Source organism: Hesperophylax consimilis, chromosome 2, assembly GCF_061612785.1.
Source record: "Hesperophylax consimilis isolate HC1 chromosome 2, BYU_Hcon_1.0, whole genome shotgun sequence".
NCBI lineage: Eukaryota > Metazoa > Arthropoda > Insecta > Trichoptera > Limnephilidae > Hesperophylax > Hesperophylax consimilis.
This window is the reverse complement of record NC_142837.1, coordinates 16,156,311-16,183,934: the sequence shown is the minus strand read 5'-3', so window position 1 is coordinate 16,183,934 and position 27,624 is coordinate 16,156,311. Positions and strand designations below refer to the sequence as shown.

General features: G+C 35.1%; 1 protein-coding gene across 5 annotated transcripts in view; it reads left to right on the top strand.

The window, feature by feature from the left end:
- Window positions 1-27,624, top strand: part of LOC149425730 (protein groucho-like) — a 358,855-nt gene that overhangs the window by 113,621 nt on the left and 217,610 nt on the right. For all 5 annotated transcript variants that reach the window (XM_089641419.1, XM_089641413.1, XM_089641399.1 and 2 more), the window contains exon 5: window positions 16,360-16,404. In XM_089641419.1, coding sequence (XP_089497545.1) covers window positions 16,360-16,404 — 45 coding nt within the window. The remainder of the gene's footprint in view (window positions 1-16,359; window positions 16,405-27,624) is intronic.

The window sequence follows — 27,624 nt, the reverse complement described above, 5'->3', positions numbered from 1 at the left end:
AGTCGCAAAATTTCACAGAAATAAAAAATCAAATAAACACACTCCTCATATTTAAAGAATTTGCAAGAAAATTGTGACTTCACGTTTTATCTCGTTCATACAATTAAAAATAAAAATATAAAGGATAACGAAAAAAATCTGACATTTGACGTTGATTTCTTGGAATTGTATTACCCCACAATGCATACGGCATTTATGTTATTAAAAAACATCACTTTTATGAAATTCTTATGAAACTCACGCGGTAACAGTCAATTACAATCTAATATAATAAACTGAAATAACCTAGCCTTTTCAGATAACGTGAAACTAAATTCACAAAATGACAATATTAATGGATTAAAAGTGACTAAAAATAACACAAATAATAGTAAATGTATTTGTACGGGACGGCACTGTAGTCGCCGGCCGCACAGACGATATAGCGGGAGTGGCCGGCTGGCCGCTTCGACGCCTTGGAAGAGAAGGTCGGGAAAAAGTAGGGAGAATGTTGAAAAAATGGAAAAATGGGGAAAAATATAGGGAAAAGGAAAAAATGGGGAAAGGGAAAATGAGGGAAAAATAGGGAAAGGGAGAAATAGGGAAAATGTGGGAGATTATGGGAGAAAGGTATAAGGCAGGGGGGAGGAAGGTAGGGGGGAACCTGCGCCCTGACAAGGACGTTTCGACTATTGCCAATGTTTCTTCTTGATGAGCACCAGGGATCCGGGAGAAATAAGAAGGCCAGGTTGAAGTGAAGATCCCAAGGCAGAAGAGGCTTGAAGAAGGCAGTCAGGGCAGTCCAGGAGAGATGTTGATGGTTCGACGGATGCTGGATCTCTGCCGAATTGCGCAAGTTTTCTGCCTTTTAAAGGACCAACGGGCTTAGCTCTCCCTTTGTTAGCGATAAATTCCGAGAATTTATTTTGGGTTCCCGGAATTTTCACAGGGAAGAGCGCCGCTGTTACGCAACTCGGTTGGGGACGAATTTGACTAGGTCCCTGACTGTTCTTCAAACCACTTGCCCGGGACATTTTTATTTTCAGACATTTTGTGAGTGTGCACAAATTTACATATTAAAAAGGCAGCTTTGCACAATATTCAATTTTGTGCAAATTTACATATTAAAGGGAGTTGGTATTTAAAAGGGAAGATTTGCACAATATTCAATTTTGTGCAAACGGCAAGTTTTGTAAAGGAAACTGCGTCTGCACAATTTCAAATTTCATGCAAATCTTCCATGTTTTGTACAAATTTATTATGATAGGTATTTTAATTTATAAGAGGGTGTTGGGGGGTCAAGCCTTTGTTTTTTGTCTATAATGATGACTGCTTGACCCCGTGATTTTATTTATTAGTCAATTTTGTAGATAAGATTACAGTTTTTTTACACAGGTGCAGATAAGATTACAGATTTTATACAAGTTTTTAGAGAGAGTTTTGTTGCATAAATTCGAATATGCGCAGAGGTGAGTTTGTAAAGGAACTGCCTCTGCGTAAATTCAGATTTATGCAAATTAATTTAAGTCGGTGGAGGTACGTCCGGTACAATCTTGAACTATACTAATAAAACAGGGAATCAAAATTATGAACAAAAAACATACCACGAATATCACATCTCAAACCATAAATCAAAACTGTCATATTATACGCAGTCGGCGCCTGCCCAAGTCTGCCAAAATGCAATGTTGCGAGACATTTTTTATTAGTAATAATTGTGTTTTGTGTTTTAAAACTTGTACAGTGTGTAATAACACCGTTTAACGGTTGTGGGGTGATTTTTTATTAGTAAGGCTGAAAGTGTTCAAGGGAATTATGTTGTATGTGGGTAGAAATTCAGAATGCGGATACTAGGGTCGAGCGGACACTTGTCGGTTATTGATATATTGGGAACAACGATCCAGAATGATGTGAGTAGTTTTTACTACCATAGGTATGTACTTAATATTTTCAGCTGTAGGCAAGTTGTTTGACGTTTGTTTGATATCATGTCGGTCTCATTAGATGTTTTGTAAAAAATCTTCCCCAAGGCGGAACTGTGTATTATAAAGCAACGTTTCTATGTCGACATTATTATTTATAAAAGGCTTTGAATAATATCATCGTGGCTTGTCGATTAATTCATTTACAGCACGGAGATCGTGAGGACTGATAAATGGAATAATACGAAGCTATTCAAATAAACGGATATTGGGTTTGATTTATTATAATAATCTTTACTCACCATATTCATTCCTTGTTGGTTTTGGTTCAGTGTCGTGGAAACACAATTATAAAATCATTAAATTAAACCCAAATAAAAAAACCTAGGAATGCTAGAATGAAGAACAAAAGAAATGCGATGTGTGCGTGTTTTTTCATGCAAGAGTCTGATCATTCTTCGCTTAAATTTCAAAAAGAGAATTGTATTTCATTATCGTGATGAAAATTTAATTTCTATCAAACTGAATGGCAATATACGGTGTGAAGCGAGTGTAAAAAAGACAGCGCGTGCTAAATGGGCTAAAACGAAAGGTACTAAGTCAGTGGCGACATTGGTTTCCGATCAAATGTACACCGAAAGCGTTTACAGTGTGTAGGTATTATCTATTCAGTACTGCTCTACCATTTGATTGGAAACCAATGTACACGGAAAGCATTTACAGTATGTATGTATTATCTATTCAGTACTGCTCTACGATTTGATTGGAAACCAATGTACACGGAAAACGTTTACAGTGTGTAGGTATTATCTATTCAGTACTGCTCTACCATTTGATTGGAAACCAATGTACACGGAAAGCATTTACAGTATGTATGTATTATCTATTCAGTACTGCTCTACGATTTGATTGGAAACCAATGTACACGGAAAACGTTTACAGTGTGTAGGTATTATCTATTCAGTACTGCTCTACCATTTGATTGGAAACCAATGTACACGGAAAGCATTTACAGTATGTATGTATTATCTATTCAGTACTGCTCTACGATTTGATTGGAAACCAATGTACACGGAAAACGTTTACAGTGTGTAGGTATTATCTATTCAGTACTGCTCTACCATTTGATTGGAAACCAATGTACACGGAAAGCATTTACAGTATGTATGTATTATCTATTCAGTACTGCTCTACGATTTGATTGGAAACCAATGTACACGGAAAACGTTTACAGTGTGTAGGTATTATCTATTCAGTACTGCTCTACCATTTGATTGGAAACCATTGTCGCCACTGACTTAGTACCTAAAACGAAAGGTACTAAGTCAGTGACGACATTGGTTTCCAATCAAATGTACACAGAAAGCATTTACAGTGTGTAGGTATTATCTATTCAGTACTGCTCTACCATTTGGAAAATACAATATGGCGTATTATCGTTTATTGTTTTACACATAAATTGACATTTGAAATTACGTTACCTAGAATCCAATCCAACCTATTTTGTTCTCACACTGTCCATTTATTATTATTCGCTACGCCATTGGCTAGATCGATGGACATTTCTTAATTAATCAGACTTACTTGCAAATTAAATAAAAACGCTTGTGTGTATTTAAAGCGTGTTCCATCGACATAGATAGTAACAACACGCAATTAATCTTAATTATACATTTAGACATTTTTCCTTGTACAATCTGATTATGGCAGGTTGTTCTTGGAAATAAAGACGGAGCATGTGATACCTATAGCTAAAGCAACTAAAAATGACTCCACAATGTGGTCGTATTATTGTAAACTAATTGCGAAATCTAAATGCGTACATGGGTCATTCCGCCGTTTCGTTCAAATCGCATGTTCTTGCAAAAAAGTCATATGAAAAATAATGTTTTTCAAGAAAGTTTTATTGGAAAATGTAGTTATTTAAAAAAGGAAAAAGTAGTATTTACCGGATTAGGCATTTGTTACTTAATAACTTTATGGTATACAAAAAACATGCTAAAATCTCATTACCTTCCCCGTGTAAATGAGGGACCGGTAAATTGATCAATAAATAAGAACATTTTACACTAGTAAAATCACTACATTCATTAATCGACCTGAATGTACAACTAATTTTGCATATTTATTGGTGTTTAATTTATTTTTAAAGTTACTGTATCATAGAAAGAATTGAGATTTTGTTTTTGTCCAGAAAAAATCGCTGTCGTCTTCCGCCAAAGCGGTAATTAAAATTGTGACCGTGTTTGTCACTGTTCGTCAGCTGTACCCCACCCCGCGCCTCCGTTACTAATCAGTGTACCGCTATATCTGGACGGGGGAGGACGTGCGTCGCTGAATAAAGAAATATCTGCGATCTCCGTGCTCGAAAACGACTTTGTCACCGACCAGGCATCATTACCTTCCAGCATTTTTTAAAGTAAGTACATGTTTTAAAAATTCGAATCATGAACCTATAAACTATAATTAGTCGGACTATTTTTTATTGAAACATAAAGATTTGTAATGTCATTATTAAGCGAGTTATTAAGGAAAGATTGTCAAAACCTCATTACCCTCCGTCTCATTACCTTCCGTATCGTAAAATTTTTTGCCGGATGGTAATTTAGAGGTGTGGAGGGTAATGATAAATTTGTAAGGGTTATTTTTACGTGCATCTGGGACCATGTTTGGGGGTTCAGAAAAGTTAATATTATCAATAAAAGCAGTTTCTTGCGTTCTAGCGTCGGACAATTTCAGTTTTGGTGAAATACATATTTTCGTTTTATCTATTTACTGATATGGAAAAACAATCTGTTAAAATTTACCCTGCGAATTTTTATTTGAAAATCGATTTTTTTATTCAATGATATAATTATAATTATTCAAATGTAAACGAATAATATATTAAACAAATGGTTTAACTATTCCCCTACAGTCACAATTATTTTCATTACTTATCTTCATTACTTCAGTTGTCTATTAAAACAGATGAATTTTTACAAAATTTCAAGTTTCTAAACAAATCTAGATTTGAACAAAAATCTATATAAAGGGCATTATTAAGAGTCCAACGCAAATTTCTTGATTAAAAAACCATATCATTACTGTTAGATTTTAAATCATTTAGGGAAAAAAATATTAAACAAAGATATAAAAGTAGTGTAACAATTTTTGGGCTCTCCTGTAAAAGTAACGAAATTGAAATTATCCATATTTGTTATTCAACTTCTCACTTGATCCGATACTTATGATAATTTTTCTTTATTATTTGTTACAGGCTAAACACCATAATCCACAATGGCAAAGTTAAATAAAAAACTGAAAAAAGAAGAAAAGTTATCCAAGGACAGGCTGCGTAAGCAACAAAAATATGCTGAGATTAAAAACAATCCGGAACTGTACAGTCTTCAGAAAGCGAAAGAAAAAAAAAGATACTTAATGCGAAAAGCGCAAAAAAAGATTTGCAGCATTGAAGATATGAGTGAAAGAGCCCAGAGAGAGCAAAGACGAAGATGGCGAAAGAACTCTGTAAATTATTGGAAGAAAAAAGAGGAGCAGCGTAAAATAGAAACGATTACAGTAGAAAATATGCCTCCAATTCATGAAAATGTCAAGGAAGTACCCAATAATGTGCAAAATACTCTAGATCCTGACCCTCTCGCAGTCGACTTGTCCTCTTGTCCGTCAAAATGTTCAAAACGTCGAATTGACTGTCATTGCAGAAGACGAAATATATCGGAATAAATTTTCAGAAAAACTTCCCGGATTTAAAGGAACAATCAAAGTACATCAGGTGATTTGGTCTTCGTCGTTGCCATACAGTGTTTTTTTGAGAAGCCTCAGCTGTTTCAGTTGCCAACACAGCAATCTGTTATGTAAGCACAGCAAACATCTGGGAGTACTGAATGTAGAAAATGACGAAGCCTGTATAGATGTCACAGTTGACATGAATATTGAAAACTTAAGCCTACAAATTGACTCGCCTACTATTTTCAATAATATTGATGACAATATGCTATTGAGCGAATTCGACGGCTCCATGTTTTTGGACGATACTATTGCTTCAACGCCAGAGCCTGCTAAAACTATAGAAAAGAAATGTAAAGTGAAAATACTCTCAAACGTCCCGTTCGACTATCAGCATTATTCCCTTTATAAAAATAGTACGCAAGAATTCAATCCTTTCGATCAATGTGAGTTCGAGAAGTTCATCCGATCCCTAAGAGTAGAATATCCTGATTTCGATGAATCAAAACAGCAGTCCCCCAAAACTGTGGAACTCCCACACATGGACATTGACGAGGAAACCAACAAAGAGGATAAGGAGGCGCCATTCAAATACTACTTAGATGACTGGATAATGGTTCAATATAAAATAACTAACACGACACATCATTTCATTGGGAAAATTATTGGAAAACATGAGTACACACTAGAGTACAAAGTAATTTTTTTGAAAAAAGCTCAAGGGAATTCCAAAAAAATTTGTCTGGCTAACAATTAGTGACGACGATTTCATTTTGGAATCACAAATTCTTCAGCGCTTGCAAGATCCAGATGAGAATGAAAGAGGACAATTCACTTTCAAAAATTTGCCGAACTTTGATTTGAAATAGTTTTCCAGCAAAAACTTTCACAAGAATGATCTCAAGTTCCTTAAATATTATGTTCCTATTTAGATGTAAGACCTTTATCTTGTACTTATTAGTTACATATGTTGTGTTTGTTTTAAGTATCTCTGATTTTATTTTAAACTGCATTTCAATTGACTTCTGATTTTTTCTTATTTTTAATTATTATTTTTATTATTTCTATTTTTCAAATATTACAATGTTTGCTTAGGTGTGAAAATTTTGTATTTCTTGTGTACAAACCTACTTATAAAACGTAATTATAAAGAATTTGACTATTCCTTATAATTTCTGGGTAAGTAGTATAATAGGAAAATTTTAGTTGTGTTGGGTTTGATGTTCCAGCTGCCTTTTCTTAATTTGTATTTTGATATTTTTTTCCATTATTTTTTAACAATTCATACAGATATTGCAAAAGCATAAGTAAGCAGAACTGATTACGTATGAAAAAATGTATTTCTTGTCTCCAATGTTCAAAAGTCTGAATAAAGCATTTAGTTTTTCACTATAATAGGTTTTTCTTCTTTTTCCTAATCCGCTCACCACGTCAAATGATACTTAGCATGATTTGAAATCTATTTTATTATTCAATTTCTATTCAAATTTCATTATTCACAGACATTTTAAGAACCTTAAACATGTTCACTACCATCTATTAATATTTCATTACCAAACTTCATTACCATCCAAATTTTTAAATTACCATCCAACAGTTTTTCATTACCATCCACACCTTCATTACCTTCCATCAATTTTCTTCGAATCCAAGTGTCGCACAAAGGTGCCCTTTTCACTTTTATACATCTGATAGGTACGGGAACCCATTTCTATAAAAATATATAGTAAAAAGGCAAAAAAAAAAAAATCCGCGGAAACAGGCAAATTTGAACGAAACGGCGGAATGACCCACATATAAATTTGTGAACCCAAACGCGAAAAGAACGAAGCAAATGAAAACGGAGTTTCGCGGCTTTTGCGGTTGCTTCGTTCCTTTCCCATAAGTTGAGGTTCAGCTCGGCAATTCGGCTCGTGTATGTACACGTAGCATTAGGGTGCGTATAAGCACGCCAGCCGAACTGCCGAGAAACTGGCGTTTGCGCCGCTTGCGGTTGTTTCGTTCGTTTCCCATAATTCGTGTCTCGTGTCACGCGTTTTTCTCGTGTCTATTCGTAGCATAAAATTCTAAGATTTACACTGTAAATCGCAAAAATTAATAATTCCGTTCTGCTATGTACCCTAACATAAATTTAATTTTATTTTGATTTCCACTCTTTCAAATCTACTTTTTATACGCTAAACAGGTAGGTGTAGGGTTAGTTATGATATGTGGTGATTCATATTGAATCATATTTTGGCGCAAATGTAGAGGCGTACAGTGGATAATAGATTGTTATGAAGGGTTATTGTCATCATCATGTAGGGTGATAAATTAATATGTAGATATAGATTAAATTGGTATAGGGTGTGTGTTTACCGTAAAGAGGTATATCGAGCCTTTCCACGGACTTTACAGTGTTACACTGAGCGCCAAAATCTGCGATCCCTTGCCAGATTATGTCCGTGAAAGGTAGGGCATGAAACAGAACTCTCAGAGCGTGGGCATAGTTATGCGAATTCGTACGTAAGGAAGCAAAGAAAAGCAATGGATTCATATTGAATCTAGATAGATCATATTTGTTACCAAATGTGGAAAAGTTACAGTAGATAATATAATACAATAGGTTGTTGTGCCTTTACAACGCCTCTACATTTATGTAACAACTACCGACATGTTTATAGTATTTACTCTGAATTGAATAACCACATCTCATATTAAAGATAAGAGAATTTTAACACCGCGACTTCCGCCCGAACCAAGACATTCGTCTAATTAATTCACAATCTATAGCCCAGTCAATGAAGGGAAAAAAAACCCAATGTCGGAACTAATTCCCCGGAAGCTGAATTTTTCACAGATGTTAGAAGACCTTTAGACATGTATTTTTACAAAAGTCCCCGACTTTCCCCCTTGTGCTTCCTTCCCCACCCCCCCTTGAATATGTTTTTCAAAGCCTTTCGGAATACGCTAATATCTCCTTAATGGTTTTATAAAATCTGATTATTTATTTTTTGTGTAGTTTCTTATTAGTTACTCTAAAAAATTGTATTCTTTCATTTTTGCAAGAAAAGCTATACAATTTCTACAATTTATTAGTAAAGGAAAAATATCAGTTTTTAAAATAGTATTTCAGAATATATTTGCACATAACTTTTTTCTGAGCCCGTTAATGAAAAAAAAATAATCAACAAAACTTGTAGACGATATTTTTAGCTATAAAATAATGTATATAATTATGGGTTTTAATTTATAATAAGGCACGTAGGCTGTTAATAAGGAACACGGCGCGCGGCGGCTCGAACGCGCAGCGGTTCGCGGCGCAGCGAGAAATTACAAAAACCTTAGGAAAGTAATGATTAATTCATGTGTTTGCTTTTTTTATAACAAATTCATCTAACGTTGAAGAGTTTTATTGTTATTTACCAGTTTTAGTTCGGAACGGAGGGGGGGAATATAAATATTTTCCCCTGCCCAATGAAGCGCTTTCATTATCCACCAACCGCCGTGCACCGGTCTGGCTAAACAGTCATATTGTGTTGTATGATTGTTTGTAACTTATTATTTAAATAAGCCAAAAATACCTACAAAAGGGTAGGATTACCCTTTCACAACATTAAAATATTGCAGACCTTATGTTATGGCGAAGTTCTAAAAAATCTTTTGTGGAAATTCTCACTTGTTATATTATTTGCACCTATCAACAATAAAATACCGAAACAACAAATCACTTAAAATAGTGCATAGATCTAAAATGGTTTACTTTCAAACCAGCTTCTTAAAATATTCCTCAAAAAATATTATAACGACAAAACGGTTTGTAAATTGTACTATATACTTATCAATATTATCTATGGCAAAATTAGGCAAATATTTAAATAATTTTCTAGTCAAGAGAGTCTTCCATTTATTCGTCATACTGGGGTGTGTTCAGACATGATAATCCTTTACGGTTGTAGCACATGGCAGAGCAGGTAAATCCATATTTTCTGCAGCCACAGTAATTTCCACATCCAGACTTGCAGGAACAGGACACCAGAGAAAGAAGGTCATTAGGAGCAAATGGTTTCAAAAATGTCTTCTTTCCACCATTTTCATTTACATTTTCATACTTCCATCCCCAGTTTATAGGGTTTAGTTTGTTTCCTAACCAAAACTGTACTTGCAAATAAACTCTCAACAAATGTTGATGATACGATTCTGAAGTCGGTGGTAGTTTTGCCAAGTCAAATTTAGATTTAAAAGCTGATTTTGTCGTTAGTCTGGTAAACTTATAGTATCGAGCTTCGTTTCAATTAGAGTAGCTACCAAGACCATACATGGGGAGAGCGAATTTTTCTCCAGTTTGCAACAAGTTCTCTTCGGTTGCATCTTTTTCCAAAAATACCTCAGCTGCGTGTTTTGCTTCGGGATTGTTTTTCATCATTTCAACAACTTTTATCTTTCCTAACCCATATAAAGATGGGGTCGTATCATAGCCCGTAATGGCATGGGTAAATAGCATGTGTTTTCGAATATCTTTGTGTAACATTATAGGTTTCTCTATGATGTAGAAAGTTCTTGAAGGGGCCTTTCCACCAACATCTTTACAGAAAAAATAGATTTTCCTTCAGGAGCAAGACTTACAAGTAATACCAAAAGAACACTATCCGTGCTAACAACAATCACTTTTGAGAAGATGTTGAGTTGTTCGATGCTGGTTAGTACAATGTCAATATCGGCATCACCTGCGGCCGTGACTGTTTTCAAACCAGATTCACTAAATTCATGACACAGTGCTTCAATCATTATTTTTGTTGTTTTTCTTATTAGATAAGAAAGCTTCCTTCTTAGTCAAACAACGTGTAGTGCAGTTTAATTCAATATCGCACGATGAGTTGTTAGCCGACCTTCGTCTTTGTTCTTCATATTTTACAGTTGGTTCTTCAGGGTATCCATCGAAAACGACAATATAATGTTTGCCAAATTTAGTATGGACGAAACGCGAGTATGATTTAATGATGTCTCCGTAAGTAGTTTGAGTTTTCCAAACAACAGAGTGTAGGAGGTATCCCCCATCTATGACTATTGCAGCATTTTCCAAATCAATTTCGTCATTAATACTTTCGATAAACACTTTCGCCATACATGATATTAATTTTTGTTCCTTTACGAAGGGAGACTTCATCGAAAATAGAAGGGGTCTTGAAGCCAATTCATATCCTAAGTAGGTCTTAAGCTTGCTAGGACTATCACTAATGCACAGTATTCTGTTAAATAGCTGCTGGGGATTTACTGCAGCTTGTCTCGTCCTAACAGTTGCGGATTTGAATCTTGTTGGGTAGTCACCATGTCTTTCCTTTTCAGTCGTATATCTCCAAAATTACATCCTTTCATTTTTTGCATAGCTGCCAGGCCCACCTCATAAGCGTTATCATAAATGATACTATTATCCGAAATAAACCCTGAAGATAAAGACACCAGCTCCCTGAGAGCTTGGTGAACGGGCTGTGCTGTCTTAGCCATGATGTATATTTTCCTATATCTAGCTCATCCCTTTTCTTCCGTGATTCGCGCAGCTCAACATGCTGTTCAGTAAAATTAAATTCTATACCGATGAATTCTTCAATGCTCTCTTGCACTTTCACGCAGTAAGTGGTTCCAAGTTTCCACTTTCCAAAGCGCTGTCAGTGATTCCGCGCCCATGTGTCAAACCTCCTACTGACTTCATTGGTCGCATGAGACACTGCTCGATGATCATGTCCGTCCACGTACCGGACCAAAATCTGTCGCTTCTTTTTATTGTAAAGTACCCATTTTCAGTGAATAGTTTATATTCTTCTTTAGTTATTCTTGATTCGAGTTGCAACATACTTTGAACGTACATATGTGCTGATTTTGCGTATGGTAAATGTCCTGCCAGATGGAAAAATGGAAGCATATCAACAATAGTATTTAGGTGCATTTTCCGATTCCCGGACTTCTCTGCAAATATAAATCTAAGCATGAGGTCGATGCAATGTAGAAGGTAAATCCATAACTTAGCAGTCCTACTCGATGATTCCTTAATCCTGTCTTCACTTGCTTCAGTATATAGAATCGTCTCTTTTAGATTGTCATCATTATTAACCTCCTCCATATCTTTTTTCCACGTAACACGTAAAATCTTGATAGATTTTTTCTATTTGTCTTAATTTCCCATCATTTTCTCGGTATTCTTCTCTGATTACGTGGACAAGAGACGCTGCTGTTAAAGTGTAGGCTCTGTTTGCCCGAGAATATGCATGTCCCTGGAGCATGTGGGTTACTGTTGAGGACGCGTAAACTGATTCCCATAAATTTCCCACATACCTTTATTTAAATAATAAGTTACAAACAATCATACAACACAATATGACTGTTTAGCCAGACCGGGGCACGGCGGTTGGTGGATAATGAAAGCGCTTCATTGGGCAGGGGAAAATATTTATATTCCCCCCCTCCCCTCCGAACTAAAACTGGTAAATAACAATAAAACTCTTCAACGTTAGATGAATTTGTTATAAAAAAGCAAACACATGAATTAATCATTACTTTCCTAAGGTTTTTGTAATTTTTCGCTGCGCCGCGAACCGCTGCGCGTTCGAGCCGCCCCGCGCCATGCTCCTTATTAACAGCCTACGTGCCTTATTATAAATTAAAACCCATAATTATATACATTATTTTATAGCTAAAAATATTGTCTACAAGTTTTGTTGATTATTTTTTTTTCGTTAACAGGCTCAGAAAAAAGTTATGTGCAAATATATTCTGAAATACTATTTTAAAAACTGATATTTTTTCTTTACTAATAAATTGTAGAGATTGTATAGCTTTTCTTGCAAAATGAAAGAATACAATTTTTTAGAGTAACTAATAAGAAACTACACAAAAAATAAATAATCTGATTTTATAAAACCATTAAGGAGATATTAGCGTATTCCGAAAGGCTTTGAAAAACATATTCAAGGGGGGGTGGGGAAGGAAGCACAAGGGAGAAAGTCGGGGACTTTTGTAAAAATACATGTCTAAAGGTCTTCTAACATCTGTGAAAAATTCAGCTTCCGGGGAATTAGTTCCGACACAAAACCTTCATTGACTGGGCTACTAGTAGACCGCGCTATCTCCGATGTGCACGTGCCATCGAAAATTCCAGAGTAACCGCCATTGCTCGGAAACGGAACCTCTGCCCGCCTCGTTCCTCTAGTGTTGCCCTAGTCATCCCACTTATTAATTAATAATTAACTAGTACTTAACTGATGCAGATTTTACTGAGCGGATTATGTTATAAAGCAGTGTTTATTCCACTACTTTTAGATTTCCAACATTTTCACCGAGCAAATTATTTATTTCGACAAACTGGTTCGCTGGAAACGCGGTTAGGTTAGGTTAGGTTAGGTGGGGTTACACACAGGTTTCGGCTGATTTTTTGGCCTAAACCGAAACTTTGGCCGAATCTCGTCTATTCGCCGAAACCGAAACTTCGTTCTGTTACTAGATATCACAAAAAAATGGCTCTATCAAACTGTGCCAGATGTTTTATTTATAGAAGAAAAGAGAATTACCATGTTTTCATTTATATATCCTTGTTCTCAATGGGATGGATTAGAAAAACATTAAAAAAATATTGTGATCAACAAAGGTTCAGTTTAAACCGGCCAAAGGAAGGTCGGAATCAGGTACCAACCTCCCTGATGCTCGGATGCGCCTAACGTTGTCAGCTTCCTTCCTCCCAATCATCGCATACCAACCAGAGCGCACCATATCGCTGCCAATCAGCGCGCACCATATCGCTGCCAATCAGCGGCCAGTTCGTTACCCGGTGATTTAAACCAAATAGAATAATTTAAATTATCCAATTCGTATTATGTGTCAAATAACCAAACATGATAAGTGGATATATTATGCGCCGAAGGCAAAAATTTCAACATCAAACTCTAGAATTAACGCATTTCAGGTATGGATAATAGAATATGACTCAATTTTGGCCGCATAAAACATCAGCTGATCATAAAATTTTATCTGGCAAGGTACATACAAAGCAGATTTTAATTTATCTCGTCTAAAGTGAAACTATATTTGAGAGATACAAGCGAGAGGAGACGGAAAGATTGGGCGATCCTAACTATACAGATCTAGGCACAAAATATGTGAGGTCTTAACTAAATCCATTTAAATCAGATACACAGTCAAGTCATGAACTCAGTAGTTAGTGTAGCTTATTCGCGAATTTCCTTTCCAATACCATACTTTTTTAAACAGTTTTTCTTTTCTATATTTTTTTGCCACACTAAATTTATGAAGTTTAGACTTAGACATCAATTAACTTTCACCATCACAAGACAAAATTCAATCTAGTTTTATATCCTTCAATTAAGTCACTAAAATTACCCAATACTAGTTAGTACCTATAGTCCAAGGAAGTCGAAACGAAGCGTCAAATAATCGATTATAAAAAATATGTTGAAGGGTATATTTGACAAAAAGACGTTCTGATGAACAATAATTTCTAGTCGTCGTCGGGGAGAGTTTTTTGAACTAGATTCAGATACTTGTTTGTCCTCAGTTATACCATAACTCCAACTTCTTGAATCTTCCTCTTCCCTATCTCCTTCCTTCCTACCCTTGCTCCCTTCAGTATTACAACATACCCCGATTGGGGATCCCCGTACCCGTAGTCCCACAGGCGCTGCCCCCGAACAGTTGGGATTATGGCAATTCTGCGCTATTCTGGGTATTCACATAAATTAATAAATGGCGATGCCATGCGTAGTAATGCAAAATCATGTGTTTTTGGTTTGTAAATTTGGTCGCCTAGAAATATTTCAGGTGCTTTAATTAAATCCTGCGAGTAGATACATCTTGCCTTTGAAATAATCGAGTGTTTTTTAGATAAGTTTTTTTATAAGCCCAGAAAAAAAAATAAGGCCTATGAAAACTGCTTTAAAGTTCAAAATCTCCTACTTACGAACCCATTTTCGGTTATGATTTTATTGTATAATGTGGCAAATAAGGTTATTTATAAAATTATTGAAAAAAAATTAAATATTTATGCCTGAACACCCACAAAATAAAATAAAAGGCACTTTTTGGCCATGTTTTTTTATTGCATAAATCAAAATAGGCGGATTGTGTTAAGCGGGAATTTAAACTTTATCGCCATCTACGTAAGCTCAATTTAAAGTATTACACGACGTAGTGCATCGCCTTAACCCCAGGTAATAATAGGTACCTTAGTGACGAATGAGTCATTTTATTATTAGGTACTAGTTGTTATTATGAATGGATAGATTATATATATTGGGATGATAACTTGTGATGACAGATTATACAATATTATGTTACATATTTTATGATATAATTTAATAGTATCGATAAATTATATTTTTATTAATACTTTTTCAATCTAAAATATCTCTAAAGCGTGTGTCTATCGTAACTCGTATCCATTAATTTGAAACATGTTAAATGTTTTTGCTATTTATATGTTTCGATTATCAGCACGGCAATGTTTAAAAGTAAAGTTATTGTATCAAATAAAAACCATAGTAAATGAATGCTGACACTTTTGCACCCAAATGTGCAGCACCTTCCATAGGATAATATTCAATTCGATGGTTTGTGTAATTTAATGCTTCAATTCCATTACGTGTTAAATCATTTAGTTTCAGTTGACACGTTATTTTACAATTCAATGATTTTCGAATCGCTTCCCTGTTTTTAATTAAATTTGTTTTTTCAACTCTTTGAGCGCGGCGGTACGTTTCACCTACTCGAATAGATTTATCTACTGCGTAAGGATTAACATTTTAACTTTTCAGTCAGCTGGTTTTAGAGGCTTAACTAACTAACTAACTAACCATCACGCCGGTTCTGCAGGGGTAGGCAGAGAGGACGGACCGCCAAACAACTCGGTCTTGGCACACACTCCTTGCCTCATTCACATTCATACATCGTCTCATATATACTCTTCTATTATTCTGACTCTTGACATGGAGTATCTGATTCACTTGGTCGTGCCAAGTCTTCCTCGGCGTCCCCGACTTCTGCTACCATTCGCATTCGTTCTTTCGCTCTACATGCCCAAATCATATAAGCGTCCCTTTCTTAATCATTACGCTTACACCAGCCTTGCACTCTTTACGGATCTCCACCATTCTCACACGATCATACCTGGTTTACCACACATATGCCTCAGGGATCTCATTTCAACAGCATTCAGTCTAGGTACTTTCATCCTTTCACTGCCAGTTCCATACATCACTCACTTCCATACATCAGGGTAGGTACCAGCACTCCATTGTGGACTTCTAACTTCGCTTCTTTGGATAATTTTTTGTTAGCGCCTACTGCGTTCAGTTCTCCGTTAATGGAGTTATGCATTTACCCTTCTCTCAATATCTCTCGTTTACATTAGAGACTTAGTGTGTTTTAAAATGTGCATGGTTTTGGCTTTGCATTTCTGTATATATGTAGTTTTATTGTACAAATGTGATTCGATTTCGCTCTTTAACCACAAGTATTTGAATACATATACATATATATAATTTTTTTTGCATGGATGAGTAATTAAAAGTTTTTGGCAATTTAAATTAAAATGTGGCTAATGCAATATTGGCACTTGTTAATTTATTTGGTTGAGAGGTTACGTTAATTAAAACATTCTTTTAAAATTATTATTCATTTTAATTTTGAACATAATATTGGAGCTGTTATTTCCCAATACTAATGATTTTTTATTATTCATTTACAGTACTACGAAATGTCATATGGACTCAATGTTGAAATGCACAAACAGGTAAGATTTTTATTTTATTAAATTTGTTATTTAAATGTTTCTTTTTAGCAATTATGAAAATGTCACCTCTCCTGTATGAGATTCAATGCTTCATATCCAGGAGTCAATTGTCTTAATTCGTTCACCATGAATCGATTCATTAAGTGGTATTACATCATATATATACACCGTTCGATGGTGATAAAAAATAACAAAGATTGTTTTTAAAATAATGAACCCTTCATATTCGACAGAATCAATTGAATCGCGAATCAAAACAGATTGGTTCGTGTTGTCACTGACGTCGGTTCATTAAAACTCTAATAACGGGGCTGGATGTAGGCTCACATTTTAATTAATTACGACGAATTCGTGACGATAATATTCTTTTTTCAGAAGTTATTTAAATTTAAGTTTAATAAAAACAACGATTACGACTTTATTTGAGAAAAACTATGCATCCTTCAAAATCAAATGACACTTTCGAATAACTTCAATGGCTAGCTTGACTGTTTTTACAAAGGTTTAAATGAAAATAACGAATCGTTAATATTATAACAAAATGTATTTAGTATTTTAACAAAATATTTAATGGGAAACCACACTAACCCAATTAATCACCCGGTAATTAAGAACCTTATAATTCTCATTAGGTACCCGACGCTGCTAGATACAAAAGATAACATCTCCAAATAATTACCTACGTTAGCAATCCATCTTCTTCCGTGCATAGCGTTGGCATTGTCTCGAACAAGTACCTACTAAAACAGGTGTTTCAAATACTATAACAGATATAATAGATAATGTTCACATTCATAATATTATAATTCCAGTGCACAGTATCTGTACTTAGTCATCATGATTGTTTTCTTTGTTCCGCACATGCCCAGTACGGTGACGTGCTTTGTGCGCTCGTGGACGGGGTGCGAACAAAGATATTATCATTATATCCTTTAAATAATAATACAAGAGGGTCACGGTGGCCATCTGCTCGTTGCATTCGATTTTAAAAATCTGCATTTGTTGAAGTACCCTACTACGTGTCAAACACAGACATAGGAATTAATAGACGAGAAGATAATGGCGAGGGGTAAAATCAACTGTTGAAGAACGAAGGGAGTAAGGCTGACTGTGATTCGTCAATAAATCAATCTGACAGTAAATAGGCATCTCGCATTATAATATCACCATTTAATTCTTAAAAGTAAAATCTGCTTTTGAATGAATAGACATTTTTACATGGGAGCGCAAATTACTCGCCACGTTATGAACAAATTTGCGAAGTCCAAATTCGGCAAAAAAATTCGGTTCTATTTTCAGAGTCGAATATTTCGTTTAAGTATTTAGTTAAGACACTTTTATAAATGTTCATAATTTACTTCCCAGCAACCAACCAGCTTTGTGTTTCGCGTCCAGACGTTTCTCGATGTGATAGTATATGTTTCAAAAACTGATCTATATTATACGATGTGAATATGCTTAAAATAAAGTAAAATAATGCTTATATATGGAATGTAATACGACAATTGGGTTTATTCTCTTTTTCAAATCTATTTTTACAAGTTTTCATAGTACAAGTCAACATTTTGCCGTGTTATTTCGTAAAATGAACCGATGATGCCTCGACCATATTTCGCACAAGAATGATGACGTCACGTTTTCAAATTTCACTTGAGGCCATACGCGAGCACAGCCGGCTCCAATGGAACCGGTATGGGGAGTGGGGATAATACGCTTTTAATCACTTAGGGCAGGTCTACTAATATTCATATGTCTATGGTGTCAAAGCAGAATTCACGGTGATTAAAGATTACATATTTTGGTTTGTTGGTTTATCTACCCAGTAAATAAATGTTACTACATTAAAGTTTTGTGGGTTTACTGACAGGTGCCAATTTCTTCCGACCGACCCAGATTCTAAATGGGTTTAACTAAATACCGGAAAGTCCAATTATGTCCAATTTTCCAATTATGTCCTAAATCTTGTATCTAAATTTCGCTAATAAACAATTAGTTAATGTTAACCTCAAGTAACCTACCTGGTATACCTAAGTATGGTACTTTATATTGTCTCCATATGCAGTTAGTAATATTACAGATCGTTGTAGAAATAGATTATTTATTTGTACAGCGCCCTTGAGGTGATTTTGCACAAAAACGGCGCTATACAAATCATTTTAATATTATTATTATTATTAATTAAAATTTCACCCAGTAAAATATTAGGTATATTAATACGTAATCAAATATGTTCACATCGGTAATGCTTAAGCGTGGCGAATGATAAGAAATTAAGATAATGCATTTAGTGGATGGAAACAACATTTTCATTGAATCTTGAAAGTGGGATATGAGATATGAGGAAACACCGAATAGCCCCTCCCCGTACATCCAAAGGCTATTCGATACAAATCAATGTTATGTTTGAACCGTGAAAGTATGTGTGAACAATAAGACATTTTGAGTGATGGGTGAGGATTGCAAGGGTTCCCTTATAGCCAAGAGCCAAGAGAGAGTATACTTTTCGAATATCGTAGACTTTACGAAGATTTTATCTCCAAGAAGAGCTTCTACGTAAATACTTATTATCTCACCGTGATAGGTTTTTACGACGGACGCATAATGATGATTTTACTAGGTAGGTGCTCTCAATCATTCCTTCTTACACGGCGGCCATTAAAGTTGTTTTCCAATCTTCCATAAAATCAGAATTGCGCTCAGGCAGATTGTATTAGGTATGCATTCGCCCGTGCAATCCGAACCCAATTACTGTTAGAATGCATTATTTGTGTGCGGGAGATTAGGTGCGCCATACCTACTCTAGAATCTAGCATAGCATCTCTGTATTACCGGAAAATTACCGGCCACGGGACGGTTTAATAATGATTGATGACAGACCGAAGTTTCTGTTTTGGTCAGTTTCGGTTAATGAAAAAGTTTCGGCAAATTTCTGGCTTACTTTCTTCGAAAAAAATTACACTATGTGATGAGTATATAGATGAATACTGATGGCCTCCGTGTTCGAAGGGTAATGTTCTCGACAGGCAATCAGTCAGGATTCAAATTCCGGCGTGCGTGTGCAAAAATAAATTTTATTTGATTAATTTACAACTATTTATTCATTTAAAATAAAAAAACCATAAATACCTAGTATATTTACGGCAAGTTTCAGGGTGAAAGGTGCTCGCAGTATCGCCATGATGTAAGACTACCGTTCAGAATTGTAGCGTTGCTTGAAATGGCTTTAGCCGTGTTTTGTGACCAATTCTGAATAGCCAGGTACTCCCCCCTTCTTCTTCAGGGGGGAAGAACTTTACTACATTCTCTCTCATAACAGATCCCGATTGGGAATACCGTAGTTTCACAGTCTCCATACGGCTGGGAGTTAGATAGATTAAAAAAACCATTTCTGTTGTTTTTTTATACTGAACACTACAGAGCTTTAATAAAAATAATTTTATCGAATTTCAACATTTCATCTCCACAAAATAACCATCGATAGTTTCAACAAGTTACAATCTAATGTATACATGTAGAATAACCATCGATAGTTTCAACAAGTTACAACCTAATGTATACATGTAGAATAACCATCGATAGTTTCAAAAAGTTACAATTTAATGTATACATGTAGAAACATCGTATGAATGAATCAAACGTAATAATGAATTAATCGGCACTATTAATATTTGCATATCTCGTGCGGCACGTATTAGCTATGCAAGATGCATAAAAAGCCCAACAGAATTCAGGTCCAGAATACAAAAAAAAACTCTAAGCTCTCATACTCTTAAATTAATTACACCTACCTGAGAGTAATATTCGTGTATTGCCTTTAATACATCTTAATCACACTTTTCTGATTGAATTTACATTTTCAAAGCCTTAGACCCATTGATGTATTTAGTCCATGCTTCCACCCCACTCTGTCTCATACCGAGGGGCGGATTACATTAAGGATGGGTTGTTTCATAGAATTTGAACAATTCATCAAATTTCAACCTTCATTTTCGGGTTCCGTGGAAGTTCTATTCAAGTTCTATTAGTATGTCACTACAGGCCAATTACTTGACAGAACTTAAATAAAAACAGCACTGAAAAGAACTTTGTTCCAATTCTTTGAAACATTTGTCTTGGATCATCAACCAAGATAGATCTAACATCAAAGATTTTATTGAGACCAATTTATAAGTATGCATTTGCCATCGACAAACTACTGAAAAGTAGTTTATTGGAACTTTTCTGTTTTTTTATGTATTTTATTTTATTATTTACTGTAATATATATTTTTGTCTTGCTTTCTTTAAATAAAAAAAAATTAAAATTAAAAATTAAAAAAATGGTACGAGGCTGATTGTTTATTTAACTTAAACATAATATTGTGTTGTTATTTGTATTAATGTTTTAAACTGCTTATATTATAAACTGAGCCTGCTCTCAACACATAAGTTCCAATAAGTTATATTGTAGGTATATTTATAGAGCTCCCTTGAGGTGACAAATCATCCAAATATTATTTCTATTATGTTACCAACCAGAAGTCCAAAGCAAAAAATATATTTGTTAAGTTTTTCGATAGTTAAATTATCTTTATCTTCAGATTAAATTATGTTGTGTCTATTTACATATTTTTTAATCGGTAGCTTACATTGTTTTAGTGTAATCTCAAAGAAGGAATGAGTTTCGCTGTTGTTATATAAATATTCTCAGATTATTAACAATTGATATTTAATTATTTGATCGAAGTCCAGATATAAATCTGCGTAAATCATTATTTGCCTTCTGATATTGACAACAAAGTCAAAGGATTCTGTCTGGAATTTACGATATCAGTATAGATCAATAGATAGTCTCGTTCCTCAGTAGAAATAACTACGGTGATTCCGGTTATTTATTGCCATTATTAGCAATAGTCAAATTAATTATTATTATCTATTCGAATTAGATTAACAAATTGATTGAATGTTTGTTATCGATAAGCGGGCTTCATTAGCGCGTTTAATTAATTAGGGTTTTTCAAACAGCGCATAGCAACGCGAAATATTGATGAATTGAATGTGAATACCTATCTTCAGGGATGCTGTGTGGAGGATCAGGAGAGAACCTGAGTCTTGAAGACATCCATGACATAGAAGGGAGGAAACACAGGCCGGCAAACCATTCTATAGCCGAGCAGTCAAACTCAAGAATGAGTCGTAGAAACGACCCAGTCTCATGTGACACGTTTGGCGTGTTTCCCGACTGTGCACCGGTGGAATAATGTGAATATGCTAGTTCCTCGGAGCATCTTCGTTGGCAGTTGTGTACTATTAATATGCGTGAATCGTGTATAGTTCCTACGGGTGTAATAGAGTAGTGTATAGTCGTGTCGTGTGTAATCAATAGGTTGGTTGCTGGTGGCTGGTTGGCGGATAGCCGCAGTCGGCGCGGTTTGCAGCCGCTACCGTTCCCAAACACGCGTTCCGTATTACTAACTTTTAAATCTTAATTCATTCATTTATACATCACCCCAAATTATCATTTAATGTCTCACCACCAAGCCTGACCTTGTTTATACTTATATTACCTTTACACGTGTAATAAGGCATTCTTAACAGACAAAATGCGGGTTTGGTTTGATGATGATGATTTGGCGAAACAGATAACAATCACAATAATTGTTATTTGATAATTGTGTGTAGCGTCGTTTTTGTGAAAAACTACCTCAAGGACGCTGTACAAATAGTCCTTCCTAGGCCCTACATAATTGTGCAGGAAATCGAGTAACTCTTAAAGGACATCTGAAATGATTAATAGGTACGAACTATCAATAATATTGTGAATTATCTTATAAAGCATTACTAGGTCTCTAATATGTCGGCGTTCATCAAGTGTTTTAAGGTACCTACACGGAGACATGATTTGGAAACGTATTTTAAAAACTTTTTCTGAAATCTTTCTATGTTTGATTTATATGTAGGACAATGAGGGTTCAACACTATTGAAGTGGCTTCTGACGTAGGGAATTTAGAGAATCTTATATATTTGTAGATTTTAGAAAACTGAACTTATTCGAAGTACCTACTAATCCTAGCATTTTCAAAGCCTTCGACGTGATATGCTCGTTGGGAGATTGAAAGAGAAATTTACTGTCTAATAGAATCTTACCCTATTTAAAAGATTGTTCTTAATTAAATAAGAATAGAATATTGTATTTTACCTTCGAGAATAAGATATGATGATACATTTATTTGTATTCAAAAGAAGGCAGTTTTTTAGACAATATACATTGACCACAGAGTCCTGGGTCATCCTGGAACTCAGTACAATTTGTCTTTATCTATGGTTTAGCATCTTCTTTCTGAGAGAGATATTTTATAATGCTCGGCTACTTTTTATAGCAACATTGTTGTGACATTATTATTTTACGTTCATCTCAATGGCACCTTGCAAAGCCGGACAACTAATACTTAAAATAGAAAATTTGTATGTTTGTACCTAAATAATTTTTAATTAATATAGATTAATTTAACATATATATATTGAAACTCCTACGTTCATACAATGCATTTAAAAATACATATTTTCAAGTGCTGTAAATACGGTTCCATGATAACTCAACACAGTGACAGTTCAACACACTTTTAAAAAGTGATATAAAGTCATTAGAAACGATGAAATTTTTTTTTTTAAACCTATTCTTATCTAACCTACTTAACCCAGTTAATCAAGTTTTTGTTTTATCACTTTCCATGATTTTATATAATTTTTTAAAGATGTGACGAATTATCATTGTGATGATTTATCCGGTCACCGTAAATACACAGACACGTGGTAGATACTCTCAATATCGCCCAAGTGAAAGACCACTATTAAGTATAGAAACTTTGTTGGATATGGCTTTGACGGTGTTTTAGTGACCACGACCACGTCTGAATACCTAACCTAACCCAACGCTCCTTTTTGCTTATCTATTTCTTCTCGCCAAACCTTTCAACATCCCAACATATCACGATTATTGAAGACAAACCTTAAAATCTCAAATTGAAGTGACTATCATGTTGGCATATATTGTATCTTTCACACTGAACAATTGTTTTAGCTACAACCGAGGCAGCCGAGAATCGAGAACATCCGCGCGCAAGTAGACAAAGATGGATTTAGAAACAGCATTTATAATGAATGTTAGTGACAAAATACAGTGTTTTAAATTTTCAATTCTGATTTATTCGAATTTGTCTTGAATTGCCATTCCTTGTTTTTACTCTGTGGTCGGTCTTCAATTGGGGATGCCATAGTTCCGTTGGCTTTGTGCAGCTTAGACTATCTTCTTAAACAATAAAAAAGTATTTATTATTAGGCTATTCTTTACGACTGAGTTGATCTATATCGACTGACGTCAGCTATCTTTTCAGATATGTCATAGTTCCGTTGTCTCCGCACAGCTTGGACTCTCTTCTTACATAAAAAAGTATTTATTCTTTACGACTTTGATCTATGTACTGGACGAAAACATTTAATGTGGCTGAATAGGGGCTTAGTACACTTCGAAATTGGCCATAGAAATAATGTTCAATGTCAATGCCTGATTATAGAAAAATCACAGAGCATAAAATATCTCGTGGTAGTAATTGATGAAAATCTTAGATGGGACCTACATATCAAAGGTACCACGGAAAAACTTATATATTTCTTTAAAATCTAAGAAATGTGGTAAATAAAAAGGACCTAAAAATCCATTTCGCTTTATGTCATTCTCGTATTGAATATGGAATTATAGGATGCGAATCTGTTGTATCTAAGTATATACATATCCTGAATACAATTAAAAAAGGAATCACAAAGACCACATTGAAAGCACCCATAGGAACGCCTTCGTTTGAAAATTTCAATAGTTTTTATGTACCAAATGTACAACTAATATATGCTAAATATATACGAAAAATAAATATATTCAAAAATACTACATCCTTTACAATACCGCGTGTTCATCAAACAAGGTCAAATCAATCAGTATTCCAGGTCATAAAACCACATTCAGACAAAGAAATTATATTTATTTTGCGACGAAACTCCACAACATCCTTCCCCCTGCTATTAAACGAATAGAAAATTTGAATGATTACAAATCAACAATAAAAATCTGGCTGAAAGAGATTAATGAAAAAACTCTGAAAAAAACATTAAAAACGACATAGTAAACTAATAAAACAGAAATGATTGACTTTAGTCCGCCTCAGCTCAGGTCACTCCAGTCAATAGTGAGGAGGACTAAGAAATACAATTTACTGTACATATATTTAATGTCATATTTTGGATGTACAATGTTTAAATAGTCGCTATACTAAAAAAAATTAAAATTAAAAAAACTTGGCAGTTGCGCTCCCAGATCTATACTCTAGTCGGCCCTGCATTTTCTCGGCCTTGGCCTTGTATTTACAAATGAAATGTTATTCGTTGGCTTTTATTCATTGCACAAGAGGTAATTTGGCACTTTTTAAGGAAATTAATTTACTTAGAGTTAGCTTACGACCTCACGCGATGCCTGACAGTTAAATACTAACACTATTAAATCGAAATCACTACAATTGACGTCCTTTTTGATTGCCACTTTGAGATTTCTATAGCGCTTCTATATATTCTGTAACGTCATTGCGTAGTGATGATTTTATAGCCCTCTACAATAAATTCAATAGCAAACTTCAGTTTGTTACTTCCAACACGAGTCTTAGCTAGATGACTAAAGTTACCTCTTCGCTGAGCAAATTTCACATTAACATTTCAAATTTACAAAACGACTTTTTAAATCGTTCACGCTACATTGGTATTAGGATCATGAATAACACATCGGACCGCCATTTGGGCAATGGGGTCTATCTCTCCCCTCGACAGGATCTCTCCTAATTGTGTGTCCAACAGCCAGGCCCTTTGATTGTCCCTAAATCCTTCCCACCCTGACTGTAAGGGTTGGTCCCTTTCGCCAGGTGTGGTTTATTTATTTTTGAATTAATATTAAAGATCGATGCGCCGATGCAATAATTGAGAAACATAAAAAAAACATGGTATATTATTGTTTTTTTCACCTTTTCGGATTGGCTTGTTTTGCACATGAGGAGGCTTTTACTTCCATTTTCCAACAGCGATATTCCAATTTCAAAGATTCATTGCTTTTAGTTCTTGGAAATACTTCTCTCCTTGCTTTAAATTTGTGTAAAGAGCAAATAAATATATCTATTGTTTTAGAAATTTGATTCAATATCACCATTCTTGTTGCCATGCTATGATGCTATGCTAAAATATCTGTTCTGGCGTGTGATATCTTGGCGACGACTACGGCAGAAATTTTCAGGGACGTATAGTGCTGTGGAATTCCACGAGGAATAGGCTATCAATAGAGTTACGCACTATATTAAAACAAGTATTACAAGATTTGGAGAAAGTCCGGTTTAATCTATTCATTGACTCAAGTGAGTTCATATAGTGCATGAACCTCGGGTAAGTTCCATGCGTCCGCGTATAGAACTTTTTTATGGAGAATTTTTTTCTGATGACAGCGAATTAGCGAAGAACGGAGTGAAAGGAGAATATATGATGCAAATGTGAATGGTAGCATAAGTCGCGGTCGCCCGAGGAAGATATTGAATCGAGCCATATCAAGAGTCGGAATAATAGAAGAGAATGTGTGAATGTGAGTGAGGCAAGGAGTGTGTGTCAAGACCGAGTTGTTTGGCGGTCCGTCCTTTCTGCCTAATGTAACAGCATATTTTTATATTTTGTTTGGTGCGGAGTTCATACACCGCTAGCATACCCCAGCTTACTTGCGTTTGCCTTTTATTTACCTTCGTACACCGCGACCGTCTTGGTAACCCGGCCTTATATTTTAACTTATGAGATAGTCAAGGGATGTTCACATCTACTGCAATACATCCGAAAGTCTTGTAAAATAAATATTTTCAAACTCAACACATGCAAATCCCATTTATGAAATTATAAACGAATAGTATACTCGTATATGTACATATCAGTCGGTACCGCAAAAATCCGGCGCACAGTCCTGTTTATCTACCCTAAACCACGGGACGAGGGTTCTACCGTAGAGATAATCACACAATTTGCTTGTTGATGTCCCCTCTAGCATTACATCTGCTGCTATCATTTCGGAATTAACGGGGCTTATAACAAATGAATACCTTTACCTTACAGGTAGAAATATTTCGGCCCTTTTAAGGCGGGCATGAAATGAAAGCCCTTATTTTAGTCTATTCAAATTTAACTGAAATCGCGTTTTAATTATAGAGGAGTACGATATAAAAGCGCTTATTGGTTTTTACTAAGCAGGTTTTCTACCAACAGTTTTATCGATTTCTGCATTTCGTGGGTTCATACGAGTACCCGAAAACATGCACGATTTTAAAATAAATTACGGATACAAATCCGTATTTAGATTGGGTAGCCGTGGTGCTTAATAGGTTAGAAGAAATATTTTTTTTTACTATCAAATGGTGCGGATATTTCTGATCGATTACGTTCATAATTGAAATCTGGTCACTATTTCATGGTCGACAACCCTTAGCCAGTTATTGGGGAGCGGAGAGTGGAGCTAGTGACGGCAATGTGCCAGTCGTTGGGGAAACTGGTGCAATACTTACCCCATCTACCCCCACTGGCTACTGTCCCTATCGCCAAATGGCATGTTTTGATAGTCACATTGTTATGTGTTATGATCTCTACGGAATGATCGTTAATATTAAAGTAAGGGTTTTGACTGCGTTGCTCTGTATTCGTTACGAATACGTGTTTTTGCTTTGGTACCCCTTCGAGGCACAGCTTGATGCTTGATAACACAAGTTTTATGTATTTTTGTATCAATGCCCCACGATATAGGTTCTTATAATATAGTATACGCATTTCATATTTCTATTTTCACTGTGCTCGAAATGTCTTACATTTTAATTTGTGACTCGTTCTATTGACCATTTGAAAAATACTGGCAAAACAATATAGCAAAATTTTCGTCAAACTTTTAATAATATTTAACCAGATTTATTAAAAATATATTTCTCTCCGAATTTGTTTGATAAGCTGTGTTCGTGACTCAACGTCAAATTGACTGTGAACACATTATGTTCTCTTAGTTATAAAGCGGTTTAAAATAATGACTTTCTAAATATTGAATAACTTACCACGGTAATTATTCGTCCCCAGTTAATGAACATTTCATTGAAAATAATTCAACCCTTCATAATTCAAAAGCCTGTACCT